This window comes from Choristoneura fumiferana, chromosome 2 (assembly GCF_025370935.1).
Source record: "Choristoneura fumiferana chromosome 2, NRCan_CFum_1, whole genome shotgun sequence".
Taxonomy (NCBI): domain Eukaryota; kingdom Metazoa; phylum Arthropoda; class Insecta; order Lepidoptera; family Tortricidae; genus Choristoneura; species Choristoneura fumiferana.
The window spans coordinates 3,925,414-3,942,767 of record NC_133473.1 but is presented as its reverse complement, the minus strand read 5'-3'; the positions used below and the strand labels follow the sequence as shown (position 1 = coordinate 3,942,767).

At 38.7% G+C, this 17,354-nt stretch overlaps 1 protein-coding gene across 3 annotated transcripts in view; it reads right to left on the bottom strand.

The window, feature by feature from the left end:
- Nucleotides 1–17,354, bottom strand: part of jing (AE binding protein 2 jing) — a 115,467-nt gene that overhangs the window by 32,659 nt on the left and 65,454 nt on the right. Inside the window, exon 1 of one of the 3 annotated variants that reach the window (XM_074111540.1) lies at nt 3,646–3,885. The exons of 1 other annotated variant lie outside the window; for it this stretch is intronic. In XM_074111540.1, coding sequence (XP_073967641.1) covers nt 3,646–3,665 — 20 coding nt within the window. In that variant the 5' untranslated portion in view covers nt 3,666–3,885. One more of the 3 variants, XM_074111541.1, reaches the window with a different exon arrangement.

Sequence of the window (17,354 nt, the reverse complement as noted above, 5' to 3'; positions counted from 1 at the left end):
AGCACTACTCGTATTATGCTGGTCACATTATTTTTACATTTGACATTTCATACTGTCACTTTAGTATTTTGGTTTAATAATAAGAGTATATATTTGTAAAATTGTAAACGATATTGATGACATCATTTTTAAAGTAAGACAGAAATAGCCAGAATTGTATGTACATTAGTATTTTAAACATTATGCTGAAATTTGTAAAATAAAAAGATATTAACAATCATTATTAGACCGCAGTTTGTAATTAACACTGGTAAATTTGTCTTTCCGGCATGGACATGTCATTCACAATGACATGACAACTATAACTTAACAAAAGAATTTGAAAACCAAAACTTTTTTTGTTGGCAGCAAACTACCTTTTACTTTGAATACAAAGGTTGAACATTCTTTTAAACAAAAACGAAAAGACCATCTCTATAAGTACAACTATAAGCAAAAATGTTAATCACCGAAGCTATAGGTACTTTACTTAACTCTTATTATAAATGGGAAATAATCTAAACTGAAAAGTACCTGTACCTAAGTAGCAGAAAAAGCTTAAGTTTATTGAAATAAAACTTAGACCAACACCCGAATAAGTAGAATGAATGCTGTGTGAAATAGATGAATTCGAAATAAAACTTTGTAGAAAAGTTAACATTCAATACCTACTAGGACCTAGTAGGCCCATAGACCTAGGTACTCTCGCCAAAATAAAATCTGTGCGATTTTTTATAGAAAGGTCAAAACTGACCAAAATGTTATCTATACTGATGCAGTCACAGTTACATATGGGATAAATTGATGCTGAATTCAAAAACTGGTTGCTGGGTAGGTATGTTTAAACACCAATTTATAATTAGGTACATAGGAGGCACACGCATTATAATTATTTATCATTTTCTGCGACTTACGAATTCTGTCAATAATAATTTATGATTTAGATTAGACAAATATTTTTGAATAACTCAAAAAATGCTCGTAGGTACCTTACTGATAAAGGCAGCCTTTTCCTGACAATACCACTTTAAACAATCCGGTTCAGATTAGCACAAAAAACATCAATGACTAAACACCTTTCGAAGTTATCATTTACGAAGAACTCTTGCGAAATTATAATGAATAAAATTACTCACTGACGTTACGATGATTCATAGAACTTTACGAATACATAAACCCTGTAGGTTAAACCGTGAAGTTATTCTTCGTACTCAGTTCCTAGTTAATAATACCTACATTAAACAGGTTTCCTCTTATGACCATATGAGTCAAGAGCCAATATAAATTCTAATTAATGTATAGATAATACCGGAAGGTTTATCACAAGGTGTTGAGTACATCTGCCTTTTTATTTAGCTTCTAGCACTTTTATAGCTAGCAAGCCTGCAAGATGAAAAAAACAGCAAACATAATATAGGGAGGGATACCTATCCGTAAACGAATCAGTGAGGGGAACATTTCAATAATTATTTACCAGTAAACGAATAACATTCACAAAAAAAAACCACATGTTTTTATTTACGTAAGTCCCTGCGTCATCATCTCGCATCCCTTAAATGGTGTTATGCCGCGTAGGTACCATTAGTTAGTGCATTGCATTCTTTGACAATAATGGTCTTGAACTAAAATAATCTCCTTGCTCACCCGCCACCTTACGATAGCTAAGCTTATGCAAAATATGCGTGTCCATGCAGTTCCTCCACCTCTACACTGTAAGAACACAAACAAATCACACAAACCCATCTATCACCACCACCACACTACACTGACTCGTTTCGGACTAAACCAGAGCTCATCTTCAGAGCAACACAACCGTACACCATGCTACCAGATGTTAATTCTTTTAGTTCATTGATATGGACCTCCGCAAAGTAACGCCTGATTCAATAAATCAACCAGTTAGTTGTTAGGAACTGCGTGAACACGCATATTCTGCATAAGCTTAGCTATCGTAAGGTCGCGAGTGAGCAAGGAAATTATTTTAGTTCATTGATATGGACCTCCGCAAAGTAACGCCTGATTCAATATATTATTTAAATAATGATATTTCCAAATGCGCTTGTAGAGTAGAAACAGTGACAAGTAAAAGAGACCTTCGTGCGTGGCCTACTTACAGAAGTAAACGTTTTGGTTTTTTTTTTTCATATAATAGGTATTTTCACAAAATCGGTACATTTCCAAAATAGATCGATCGTTGAAAAATTATAAAAAACTGCCAACCTTTAGCCTGGCGACGGCCAGCGATTAAAGTTGTCAGCAAATGAAATCCTCATGACCTTTGAAAAATTTACAAAGCGTGGTATAAACTGAGTATTATGCGGTTGAGGGCAAAATAGAATACAATGGCTTTGTTCGAAAGGTGGGCTATTAACGAGATCGGGACACCTCAAAAAATTCTTATATAATTTTAGTTAATTATACTACCACGCGAAGACCGTACATTTCAACTAGGTATACAAACTTTTCAAGATCTCACAACTCTACACTCTCATCAGTTCTCTACGGTTTCAGTAACTAAAGTTTAAAAGGAGAACAATGTTCTATGAGGGAAAAGTTGCAAAATGTCCAGCTAATAATAGTTCCAAATCCCTTCATATTGGGCCTAGTTACCAAGAGTATCTGAAATAATTTAGTAAATATAATTCTAAAATAACTGCTGCGAAGTGGACGGTGATTGAAATTTCGTGATGCGTTAAAACCATTATTGACTGATTTTACTGTGATTATATTGATGTAAATCTTCCTTTTAAGTTTACCTACTCGTTACTGTTGTGCCGCCTATTTAACATCTTTCGGAGAACAATTAATTTGCATTAACAGACTCCTTTTTATTAAAAATTTACACTACATACTTGAACAATAGTTTTAACGTTATTAATCACGTTAACGAAACTGATGAACCGTATTTTGAAATAAACCCTGATAAGCAAGACTGTCGAAGCAAAGTCAGTAACGGAGATACCTATCACTTAAATTTCAGAATACTATGCAGTTAGTGCAAGTTAACTGGTCATATAACTACATATTTTTATGGACGCAACGTCCGCGTAATAACCCCCGCACTCGATGTTCATGAAATTGTCCGATAAATGATGGCTACTGTTAATGATTTATAATTACGTCATATTGTACCTTAAATGAATTAAAAAAATTGCGACACTAGTAAAAAAAATAGCATTGGGTGTTTTAGGCGAGCATAGAATGTTTTATTAGTCTTCCCAAGCATTTTGTTGCACGATAATCTTTACGATCACCAGTCACCACCCCGCTGCGACTCTTATTTTTATTTGCTTTCCCTACGTTCTTGTGACAGAAGATTACCTGAGAGACTAACGTGAGCTTGTTAAAGGGCAGGTGGACCCCCAGAAATAAAGTTTATAAAAAATCAGGCAGCCAGTCTTAAACACAAAAAAACTCCCCTATGCAAGCGATGTGAAAGGGCGACAATTATTGTTAAAGTCACAAAAAAATCTGCTTTTGTTCTCCGGCACGAGAAAAAAAAATAGTTTCCTAAAAAAGTATAATTTTTTCGGCACTGCTTACCAAACATCAAGCTAGGACTCAAGCCGGTGGAGTAAACTTAAAAACATTCCTGGTTTCGACAATCCATTTTATCGATAAATCCACATGCATGGTGTTTTTTTGGGCCGAGGTCGGGATAATCACCTCGGTCGGTGGCGTAACATAACTTCTCATCGCCCAGCGGCGGCAGCGCGGTCAGCTCCTCGGGATCCGCTCACTGCACATCCTGGTCATGGTTCACACACAGCACATGGATAGGGCACGGCACAGCACAATGTTGACACTGATCGAGTCGTCACAGCACAGCACTATGTCACTGTCACGAGGCGAGGGGTCGCGAGACGGGCGGCGCGCGCTATCGACGCCGATGCATTGGCGCGGTCCTGGCCGCGCAACAGCTGACGGGAGGCGCAGTGTCCCCCCGCGCCCGCGCCCGCCACCCCTCTTCCCGCGCGCGCAGCCGGTGCGTGCGCCACACCCCTCGTCCCTCGCTTCACCTCTAATCCATTATTTACGGACCGTCGACCGGTTTCAGGCGTTCGCTCTGCCTACCGCTTCACGACGATCGTTCAAATTTAATGCCCTTCCTATGTCCGGCCTCTAATGCGATAAGATTACCAGCGCCATGCCCGCTTCTCACTTCGGATTCAGACTATATAATGTTAAATCTTCCTCGATCAACAAAGAATAACGAAGGAATGATCTAGCAACCAACAGCCTCAGCCTGACATATCAAATGACTTTGAAACAACGTACCTACTTGTAAATAGGTACCTAGTACCTATATAGTGCGTGGTGAACGAACCTACACAAAGCCAATGCTGGGTAGTAAAATCCTCATAAGCAGTAACATAATCTATCGTAAGCCGCAAATACACTTCTGAGGCAGTAAATCTACGTTTCGGTTTCGAATATAAAAACACCACATTGAAAGAAATACTCATAAACGAAATGTTATGTCCGTAACCTACTTGTTACGACTCTACATTTAGACTATATTCTCCTATCGTATTCGTACTTACATAGCAATGCTCGAAATGTAAAGTTCTTGTTCAAGTGTCGTCGTTCTCAACATAAAAACTTCCATGGTTGACCCCTCTTGTGGTGGGTTTATCTCAGGATTTATCTCGTTTCCGTGGAAACAACTTAAAAAAGTTATTCGTTATCGTCATTCCGGGAACGTACAACTTTGCTATTACCATCAACTTTACCTTGGCTATAGGAATTTCTTCGACGATCGAATATTGTGTGAAAGCGTAAAGGTACCTTGTACACGCTATGAAATTGTAATAATTAATGTGTACAAACGTGTTCCGTACTGATAATAAAACGTCGTTATCAAATGATAATGATAATTATGTATATTATTATTTTAATGTTGTAATACAATTAATTATTATTATTATTATTAAATAATTGCTTTAAATTGCTACCTAGAAACAGTGCTTAAACTATGGAACTAGCAAGCCTTATTCAGGAGCACAGGAAGTGGTAACCACGTAGGGGAGTACAAGAGAATAATTTAACTTGTTTAAATGAGGTAACCTACTTTAAAATCGTTATTTATAGAAACCATACGAGTAAAATATATAATAACAAGACGGACCACCACGAAGATTCGCCATCGACGCAGAGATTACGATGTCCGCGTCGTCGCAATCTAATACAGATCATTAGATACTGTAAAAAGTACACGCCGATGATATTACAGCCTGGACGGGGCCTGGTGCAGCCGCAGGGTAGTGCAGTGTTTCATTACAGCGTTCCCGGTAAGATTAGCGTCGGGCGACCGGACCTCGAGATACCTCGAGTCCCGGGATCCACTTTCGGCCGACAGCCATAGAAATCACGTAGCTCGCGGAACTTGGTTACCTGTGGTCTGTGGTGCGACGGCAGCGCAGCCCGCCAAGGTGAACGTTCGGGCCAAGGACGGCCCCGGGCGGCGGGAGGGCCGGCTCGCGCCCCTCGCCCCCTCCACCCAATAAAAACGATCTGAACCTTCCAAGACGGGCGGTGCAACCCGGCAAAAAAAAGGGCCCGAGACGGAGCAAATAGAAAACGACCGAAAAAAACTAATAATAGGTCTCGTATAACAGAACCGTACCAAGATTTTTGTGTTAGAATTAGAAGTGATGTATTAACATATTCGTAGCGCATGTCACCTGCGCCTACGCAGACGGGTCACGCACCGAGACTGCGCGTGTTGCTATGATGTAATAGACGAACGATAAAAAACGACTAACGGAAGAGGTGCGGAACCGGCCGAACGGACCACTAATTACTTCACGCAATAGAAAATACTTCTATAATAGTTAGAAGTTTGTAGCATACGTGGACGCAAGATAAGGGAATTAGTATTCTTTAGACGTGACCATTTCAATTATTCATGCCTGTTTTCATATGCTTAATGCGTAAGCTTTGAACTTTTTGTACGGAGTGAGGAAGACTAGGGAGCGAACGATGAAATGTCAAGACCACTTCCTAGGCGTCCCGGCAGGACCGGTTCGGCAGCCCGCACATCGTAATACTTCCCCAACCCAAAAAAACGCGGCCGGCGAAACATGGCCCGTAGCACGTTCTCTAACGAACGACTTGCATTATCATATCTTACTGGATGAAAATGATATTAGTATAAAAACTAAATGGATTTCATCAAAGCAGACCTTGCATGCCTGACAGCAAAAAAATGCTGACACAAGAACTGAGCAAGACTTGGTGCTTAGTGGATAATGGGATGCCGAAGAATCCAAGTTACTTATGGACTGTGGACTCGAGCATAGCAGAGTGAAGTACGCGTACTTATTAAAACTGTCGTGTCAACTTTATCTGGCTTTTGTCCACGTTACATCAGCTTTCATAAATAGAATCTCCAGGAGTCACCCATACTTGTATATCGCACGCAAGGAGGCGTTACATTCTGTGCTCTTCTAGCGTGAACTCCACCGGCCGGGAGGGAAAGGGACGAGGCAGTGTTACAGTTAAGCAGGAACTCTATTTATATGCAAATATAACCTCGGAGTCGACACCTGTTTTCGTATTCTCGCCTTGTCGCTGTGTAGCTACACTGTTGCTGTAAGTATCCTTTGATTATGATTTTATAATATGGGTACATAAGAAAGATCATTGTGGACACGTTATAACCGACATTATAATCAAATTTAAACTTTAATTTCCAGAAACGAGGTACTTTTTTAACTTAATCTTTCTCATAGAGTTATCGTTACAATTTTTCTCTCTCTGTAATGTTTCTGTATCGCTTACTATTTATGGTGTAGAATAAAGAAAAGAAAAAGAGTGTATTGTATTGTACAGTATTCTAGCCTGACGAATTTTTTTTCACGGCTTTATGTTTCTTCTGGCCACTTTGTTAGCTCATCCCCCTGGATGAATGTTATGCTTTGTATTGTGAGAAACATGCTGACACTGTTCACTATTTCGATACTATTTTATTATAATCTTTCAGAATTTAGGAACGTGTTATTTTTGTTGCATTACTTAATGACCAGCTTTGCCATCGGCTTAATCTCCGGGGATCGAGATACCAATGCAATGTATATGATTAATTGATTATAATAATATTATATATAGGGTCTTCAAGGCCGCAGTACCTAAGCGAGAACGAAGAACTGCTTGAGATTGAAGTGTTTTATTTTAAATGTGTCTTGAAATTTTGCACAGAAAATATTGGCATTGTTCTAATTCGATAAGACTCATAAATCAGAATTTGACAGTTGACACCTATGAGAGCTTGGTTTAAAATTTTGACGAGTACAGAGATGTCAATAGCAGCGTTCGACGGGCCATGCTTTAGGGTAAAATATGGTGTATACTCGTATTGGGGGCGCAGCGGCATCGCGCTCGTTTATCACTGGAGATTGCCCCGAACGTCCTGCGGAACGATAAATGGACCGTATTTGTCGCCGGGATTATCGAATTGGTCGACTCGGAATTCCCTCGTAGGAGTATTAACCGATGAATTACATACAGTAATTATGGCTCTAGCGTGTCACTAGCATCGAATTGTTTCGATTTGGAATCTCAATTAAATTTGTAATCTAATCTATATAAGTCCATTCAAGATAACATTGGACTCTAGAAGGTCGCAGAAGAAGGGGTTCTAATATTTTTTTTGTGAAGTCGTTATAATGATGACGATGATGATGATGAATAAGATGAAGTCATAATTTTAATACGTGTACTTACAAAATAACACAATATGAATACGTAATTTGCTACATAATAATAATTCGATTTATATTTTATACGTTTAATAACTGTGTTTCGTGGACTAATCCGCTCTCATTCCTTGTTTAAAGATATTCTACTTATTTCCTGCTATGAAGTTCAAGCTTTATTTCATTTCAAATTTTATCAAATTTGGTGCAATATAATTAAAGGTCATCACCTTTAGATCCAAACTGACGATTAAAAACTATAAATAATGTACTTACCTATATAAAATATTTCTTGAGTTAACAACATTATAAACGTTTCGTTTCTTGCAGAATGTTGTTTACCTCTGCCTCTTTAGGTATTTTATAGGAAGACGTTTCTGTTTTTAAAAAATAGGATAAGTTTTATTTAAATGTTTTAGAATTATAAAATAGAAAAGTTAATCTTAGGTACTAATATTTATTATAAATGCGAAAGTTTGTAAGTCTGTATGTTTGTTTATTTATTACCACCTCTTCATGTCCTAACCGCTGAACCGAACCGATTTAGATGAAATTCGGTATACAGATAGTACAAGTCCCGGGGAAGGATATAAAATAGTTTTCATCCCGGAAAATTGCACAGTTCCCGCGGGATAGCAATAAACGAGTTCCACGTGAATGGAGTCGCGGGCAACAGCTAGTTAATGAATAAATCAAACTAATATTGGTATCTTTGATTTTTCATTTAGAATAGGTTTGGACCGTTCGCTAAAAAAATGCAATTTATTAAATGACTTCCTAAAGCGTGCACTATAAAGAGCTTATTTTCCTTCTGTCCATTCCTATATTGAACAAACAGTAATTAGGTGATTGACGTAATTATTTCAGTAAGTTGTTTTTATTTTATCTATCCCCTAAACACCTTGAGCACGCTATAGTTGTTACACAATTCATTTTCCATTGTTATGGATGGATATGATTAGCGTATTCCCCACATGAATATACGTTTATCATAACTACCATCACGGCCGTGGCTGTCACAAGTTCGCATTATCGTAATATTTCGCGGCAGGACCGGCACGAAGGTCAACAAAGAGAAGAATTAGAGCGGAGTTCACCGGCAGCCCGTACATTTATCATACTCTTGACGTCGCGCGATATCCTGAGTGCATTTCTATGTACCTACGTTCTGTCCTTTCAGATATATCAGCCACGTTTATTTTGTTTACATGTTGGAAATTTTTAGTCGTTTACGATTATTTTTTTCAGTTAGCTTTTATTTGTGTTTGTTTTCGATTCCCTTTGTTTTCTTTTTGGGTAGGTATTTTGTTCTAAAAAAATAACTTTCGTGTTTTATTTCACAGGAACATTATGGTGTAGTAATCAATCAAACAGGGTAAGGCATGTTTGGAAGCAGTTCAGACAGGGGCACCTGAATTAGCTGTCCATCAATGGCTTATCGTGCGAATATCATATCGCGTCACGAAGCCATCAGCCGCGGGAGCGACGCCCGCGCCGTCCTTACTCGTCCTTTTGGACATTGCCTCCTACTAACATACGTACGGGCAGCGGTTTCGTCGAACATTTTGCTAGATGATAATTTAAGAGCGTTTATACCTACCTGCTGAGCTGGCAACGTTGCATTTTTGTTAGTTTTTCTCGATTATTCCATAAAAATAGAATGAAAATTAAAAATGTGGCCTGATAGAATTCTTATTATATAAGTTAATCGAATAATTGTTCGTGATAGACTTTTATACTCTTTAAAAACGAACAAATGTTAATTAACGGTTTAAAAAAAAGTCTATCGCGAATAATTATTGGAGTAGACACATAAACTTATATATTAAGAAGAGTTCTATCAGACCACATTTTTAATTTTCATTAAATTTTTATGGAATAACCGAGAAAACTACAAAAAATGCAACGTTGCCAGCTATAAACAGGTATAAACGCTCTTAATAAAATATGTATATTTATTTTTTTTTAAACCCCCCCACGGAGCTGTTTTTTTTCTAACATGAATAACAAATGTGGTTTTATTAAAATATATAGAGTACATTTTTAATTTTCATTAAATTTTTATGGAATAACCGAGAAAACTACAAAAAATGCAACGTTATTAGTATAAACGCTCTTAATAAAATGCATTTACGGAGTAAAAAAGCGCTGTTTTTTTTTCTAACATGAATAACAAATGTGGTTTTATTAAAATATATAGGTACATATATTTATTAAATTAGTATTAGTATAATTTAAAAAATGCATTTTCGGCAACCTAATAAATAATATTTGTTCCTTAAATAGTAGATCTGTCACCTAAATTCAATCACCAAATAATATGAAAACGGTTACCTAAATATTATTTAAAAAATACTCGGAAATAATATTGATCATCAAATAATTACACTGGGTTCCAAAATAATAGATGTGTCACTAAAACTGAATCACCAAACAATATAGAAATGGCTACCTAAAAATTAATTATAATCACTGGAAAATAATATTGATCATCAAATAATTAAACTGAAATTTGACAGTCGATATACAATGAATGAAATAATAATAATAATATCCTCTCACAAATTACACCAATTGACCTAGCCCCAAACTAAGCAAAGTTTAATCTATGGGTGCTAAACAACGGGTAGACATACATACATATATTCTTAAATACATACAAACAGCCAAGACTTAAGTACCTCCTACAAAAATTTGTACTCATCATACAAGTATTAGCAAAAAAAGTTCGGTTCTGGCAATTCGCCGGACGCTACCGCGGTACGCTCGCGCCCTGAGGGTCGCAGTTCTACCTAACACTCTTTGCTTCGCTCGTCGTCGTACCTAACCAGACCTGCCTTAGTAGAATAGGTAGAAGCATCGAATTAAGGAACTGATCTATTTATTAGGTGACAGATCTATTATTTTGGTGATCGAATTTTGATGATCAAACTATATAGGATACAGTTTTACATTAATCTGATGACTCATACTTAGAGACAGTATTGATTAATACGATGATTAATATATTTCTTAGGGATAGATATGATAATTAGGGTATCGCAGTTTAGTGTCAAATCTAAATTTAAGTGACAAAAAATATAACAAAGAAAATATATAAAAGGCACGAATTATAGATAAATGGGTTATTGATTCGATCGAGTGGGTGTTTATACAAGAATTTTGATGAAATCGGTTCGTTTACACTTTCCATAAATTGGATTTACATAACGTATAGGCACATCTAATTGGCTCTACTCACCCAATGAGCCGTGTTAGCTCTAATTCCAGGTTGTATTGGTCCCGTGTGTAGTGATTCGCAAGTGCGGCATTCACCGCTGCTAACGACCGATGCTTTATGACACATAATAACGTTTCAGCCCGCCAATTATACGTTTACAATGTTTTCCACTTTGATGCATAGGGCTCGGAAGGTCGGGGAACAAACAGAACTTATTCAGGGTCGTCAAAGGTGATTTAAAATAATTTGTGTACATTATTCGTGTTTCTACAATGTATAGACACGAATTTCGTAATGCACCTGTACTGTAACTCCACTCCAGAGGGTGATGTTAGCAGTGCAGTCGGAAACGTAATTTAAGATTTGTTAATCAAAGCGAGCACTCTAACTAGGTGCTTCCTAATAGACGGGGATTAAATCTCCGCTCAACCTCGCTTACGCTCGAAGCGAAGTGCTTTTTGCATTTACCTTCGTAACTAAATTAATAAACAACTTTTCAGGAAGAGCTGAGGTTTAAAGGAAGGTTTAAAAGACGTTCGCACCAAATTGAGTGTATAATTTAAATTATACACTATCGAACTTTATCTGAAGTAAGTTAATTAATCTCTAGTTTGAATTTAAGTAAGTCTTATATGAATGATTGGATATAATGATAGTGGTGGTACTTTGATGTCGGTGGGTTTAAGCATTGGAAGGGTGGAGAATCACCCGCGGCGTCGTGTTTACGAGACAGATCTCTGAAAGCCGACGCTAGCGAGGGTGCGTCGCGACGAGCGCGGCACTACACTGGAGCGCGACGCCTCGCGTCTGACCTATAAACGCAACCGCTCCTCTCGCCGACGCTCGCGTCCCGTAAATATTTTGTTGCGCGTTCCTCCCATCTAATATTTATGGGCTATGGAGTACCGTTGCGATTAGAAAGCCATTTTATTGCAATATTGAGGGCGTCGCTAGCTTATTCCGTCCGTTTTGTGTATACTTTTGCATATTTGACAGGGTACAAAATATAAACAGCAACAGAAGGAATAGGTATGTTACGTGTCAGATTATCATGTCCGTAAAGCGCATGTGTTTTTTATATAGCGAGTGCGAAATGGCATACTGCGAATGATTATTTGAGGTTAATGCGATGTGTTGCGATATGGACAAAGGACCGGTTCGACCACACACGGCGCTGTTAATTAAACCGTCATGGAGTGCCCGCGTCGAGTCTAGCTGAACTAAACAGCACAATTTTCACTGGAGATTAACGCGTCGTCGCTAAACGCTTCACTCCGTTGGTTGTAAAAGGGAAACTGGTAATCTCGACGATTCCAGTAACTTTACGCGTCTAGTGTTCGTTGCCAATGCCATGCCAGCTCAGTGCATTGGGTACCGTGAATCATATTATTTGTCTGTTGAGAACTCACCAGTTAAGTACCTATGTACAGGCGTGGCGTTGAAAGAGCATCGGGGCAGGAAGAGACCGCGTCGGATAGCGCGATACAGCTCGGCGTCGGTGTCAATTTTTCAATCAATCGACCGGTCGACGATGCCAGTCCGACTTGCTTGTAAATATCCGTAGATGGAATAAACGTTGGACACTTTAAATTAATTATGTGGTAAATTTAGTGATTAAACCTTAGATTAGACCTTTCCTATCATGCCACCCAACTGACGTTAGTAGGCAATTGAAAAAATATGAAGCCTATTAGTTTAAAATGCTAATAGCCGTGCGTTCGTCTGCACATTTGCCCTGACGTGAACCATAAATTGTTTTTAAGAGGCACTAAAGTTTAATATTTATGCGACATTGTGCCCGTCAACGCGCAGTTAGTGTCAGGTGTGTCGATGTAAAAGGTCCTAGGCTGCGGCCAAATATTAACACGTTTAAGTATGATTGGTGGCGCATTATCTATCTTGACACAGCGACGTGAGTCACGGTAGATTATCGAGTGGTTCCGTAAATAATAGTTCCATTAGTCGTAATGCACAAACATTTGTTTTAATTAGCACTAACGAGCTAGACCGCGAATCCCGGCGGACGCCCCGCCGTTGCAACACGCGATTGCATTTTTTTCACGTTAAATACATCTCCCGGGCTCCTAAAAGCATCCGAGAAAGCGACAAAAACGTCCGTGTCACTTTCATCCCTACTCGTTAACGCCGTGTGGAATTGAAGATTTAATTCCGTGTGGAGAACTTTACGGCGGAATAATTGAATGAGTTTATTTTGACTTGAGGCAGAAATTTTTCATGAATGTGTATAAGGAACATTTAGTTACAAGGCATATGAGTTTCAACTTTAACTCGCTGTGGTAGAGTTATTTGAGGCTTGTTAAAGAAGTAAGCTTGTATACCTAGTAGCGTGTAGATGCGGCAGAAAGTATACGGCAGATAGGACAAAATAACGGAAACGAGCGCGCCAAAGCTGCGGGTAGACGATAGGATGCGTCCTCTCATCTAGTGCCCTATTTATGAGCTAAATGTACTCGTAATCGTGCTCGGGTAGGTTGGTAGTTCACACAGTTATGGTTTTGTTAGAAAAGCAGGAGGACGTAAGACTAAAATTATCGACAAATTGCGAAACAAATCTAAAATTACGTTAAAACTGCTGATCATTTTTGTTTAAAACACAAGTGTTAAAAGGTCACAAGTCGTAATGTGCTTTCTAATTTTATCTAAGTTAAACAAATGAGATCAAAAGGTTATCTGTATTCAGTTATCGTGTATTTAAATGTGGTGTTTTATAATCTATGCGCGGGATAAAAAGACCACAATTCATGTTTATCAGCGGAAACAGTATAATCAAGATACACGACGTTCCGAGACACCGTATCCAAACATCCGCCGTTTGTTTTCACTGGAATATCTCACAACTATTTCAAATAATCCACAATTCCTACTAAACAGTTAACAGAAGGATGGACTTCCCTCTATATTTAAAACGGCGGCTAAGTCTTCAACAAACCCCTTTGAAAAACGTTGGCCTCACTTTTAGCTTCTTCGCGTAGTGAAATAAAAACTTGTGTAAATCCCGGACAAACCAACACCGGAGTGGGTACTTCGCAAAATAATTTAGGGAAGTGCTTTCTTTTAGTCATTCCCCTGTCCTTAGAGCGAGAAAAGACTTGGAGACTCGCGTGCACTGAAATTTCACAAGAGCGGTTAGGATTTTACCTTCTTATATTTTTTGCATATAACTCGCAAGATGCACTGAGAGGTCTCAAACCAGTTTCGACTGGAAGGTAGGTAGGTATACCAAAGAACCATTGAATTAAAAAAATACTTGCCTAATGCATAATAATTAAAACGTGAATGTTAATAAATATGATAAACACTGTGCGGTGTCAAATATCGTTATGATATTCAAATCGAGGTGCTAGTATAGGGGTTTTCGGTTTTCGTTAAAGGAACCCTTTGGAATCCAATTATAAATATTTAAAGTGTGTAAACGCAGTCGGCATGTGTAATTCAATTCGCCGGGCGGTGTAACGTTTCTTATTGACATATCCATTAGGTATTATTCAAGCTCTAGCTGGGGCGATGTGTGTAGAGGGCACGGCGAGGTATGTGGTCTCGAATGAGCATGTGTTGCGTTCACAAGTTCTAACGGAAAATAACTTGATAGCATTATCATTAACTACTCTATTTAACTTCCTATATCTGCAGGGGTAACTTTTTATAAGGATAAGAATTACTTACTTACTTCGTTTACGCAAAAAAAAAACATATTTTGTTCAACATTAATGAAACAAGTCTATATATGTAATACAATCCTTACCAATATTATCCTTGCTAATATTATTAATACCAAAGAAAATCAATCTGTCTATATGGGTCTTTTATAACTTCACGCTAAAGCCTCTGAATCGATTTAGATGAGATTTGCTATCGAGATAGTATGCTACCCTGGGAAGAACACACATAAAGACAGTTTTAATCTCGAATGATTACATAGATCTCGCAGGATAGCGATAAATGAATTTTGTGCAGACGGAGTCGCGGGCTACATAATTAATTCATTATCAGTCTTACGCGTCTGTTCCAGGCGAATTTTGGCTTGTTGCCTGTGAACAACGTCTTTGATGGCTGACTAGACCGATGCGAGAGCGACATGTTCGCCCACAGGCCAGACAAGAGAAGTCTGCGGATGTAATTACGTACTTACTTAAAATAACAAAATTACAAATTATACTAATTCAAATAATAAAACCTGATCAAATATAAGCAACAAATGAAATAAAAATTCTAGAATTTTGTACGATAATCACGGAGGATGTGGTAAAAAAACTATCTCAATGCGAATGGTGAACTCGTGATTCACGGCTCGAATATCCGTTTCCGTTCGATTTCGCGCGGTGGACAAAGCACGCCTAGCATAGCACCATAAATGGGCAAGTCAGAAACTTCCTATTTAATTCCTGTTAGGTATACAAAGCATCTACGCTACAAAACACATTGCCGCTTTCGCAATTCTACCCTATTAATTAGGAATAACATCTATTCGTTTCTAAAACAGACTAAAGACTGTAATGTGGACGACGTCGTAGAAGAAGACTTTCTCTTTATGTACCACTTTATGCTTATGAACTTACGTATTGTGTGTCCACGGCTCACTATTTATATAAAGTTCGTTTGTTATGCACGCAGCCTAATGGAAGGCCGGTTGCCACTTTGATCTGTAAACGCATGTGCATACGAGACGACGCCGCGGCTACCATTTTACAGTTCGGAGAACTATCGGGGGTTAATGTATGGAATCACCGAGCATTAGGTTTCCGTTGCGAAAACCTATGTATGTGTGAATAACTCTGGCATTTGGACTGATATTTCGTGGCCACTACCGTTATCACTATCGCCTTTGAATTGACAACGTAAACGACGTCTTGTCTGCTTCTACCCCGCTTTGTCTTTAGGGTTACAGATTACTTGCTGCCTATCATAAAAATTACTTACGTGTGTACAATTTCTAACTAAACACTATGGGACGGTACATTTCAGGATATCTCTTTAGCAAATGAAAATCACTCGTTCAAGAAAGTGTTTGTCGAACTATGCGTAAAAAAGCTGAGGACTCTACCTGTAAACAAAAAAAAAACACTTCTCTACCTCCCACCCACTGCTCCTAGCGCGTCACGCATTGCTGCTCTATTTGCTGCTACGAATACATTGTTACCCGAAGACCGGTTGGGTATAGCAAACCGCATAGTGGTCCGAGCCGGGGTTCGCGATCGAGGAAGCGCACGCTTTCCCACGAAGCTGCGCTTGCGCTTACCTGTGGACAACGTACAAGGATTAAGTTGAGTTAATGACTTAATCGAACAGCGTAACTCTAATATGGTCTAGCTATGCGGCCTGATTCTTCTTGGTTTGAAGCTAAATTGACAAGTTATTTCAATGGGCATACTGCATATAGCATCTCGACGCACCTACTACCGAACAAACTGAATCGTGATCCACTTTGTAATCTATTCACAAAAAGTCATTGTGACATCGCATTGCTAGACAAAGAAATTCAATATGGAATTTACTGTGACACGTTTAACAGTGGGTCAGGAAGGTAGATAGTACTTAAAGCTTTGAGTTTGTTTCCATTCCACAGGGCGTACAGTATGTAAACCTGCATTATCGTAAGCAAGGTAACTCTCCTCCATAATAACATACACACCACCAACTTCCTACCCCACATTTCTGACAGCATTAGGCGCACATCAAAGGCCCCGTTATGTCGGGGCCATGAGTCAAGCGTGTAATAAGACATTAGATGGGACAAAATTTAAAACAATTTTTGCATCATACACGAAGAATTTACAACTATAATTATAGGTACGGTTGGTAATTCCAACTTGGAATGGGTCACAAGAAAGTCGAACGATCCAGTCGATTTATTACTTTCGCCCTTGTCCCCATTCCGCGCTCGGTCCGAGTATTCCACTTCCACTCGATTGCCCTAATGCCATTCAGTGTATAACACATTAGTCAATTAAAATTCAGCAAAGGGATGACAACGCTCGGCGTATGGGGGACTCAATTCTATCCCCTTTACGTGCCAAATGTTTGCTAATAAAACTTTTTTAGCCTATTGTTATTTCTGGCGGATAATCCTCTATGTGTCTTTAGGACACACACAAAATATATTTCTCGGAAGAAATTTTAGGATTAATGTCCTTCGCTCAGGCGCTCGGAGGAAAAAAGTGGAGATGATAAAGACATAAAGAAAGGTTGGAAGTGTACGGGATTATGTCATTGACTCATGCTCATGTTGCTTTGTCGCGTGCTTCGTGGCCCGGGCGTGTGTCAGAGCCGCAGGAAGCGAGTTGCGTAGGCGGACGTTTAATACGGGCGAGGAAGCGCCGCGTCCGGTGCACAAGCATGTAGTGTAGCCTAATATCAAGGTTTGCGAGCTGAACCGAGATGCGGGTGAGATTTCGCGCCGTGCTTACGACTGCCATTTATGATATGGTTGGTTATATTTC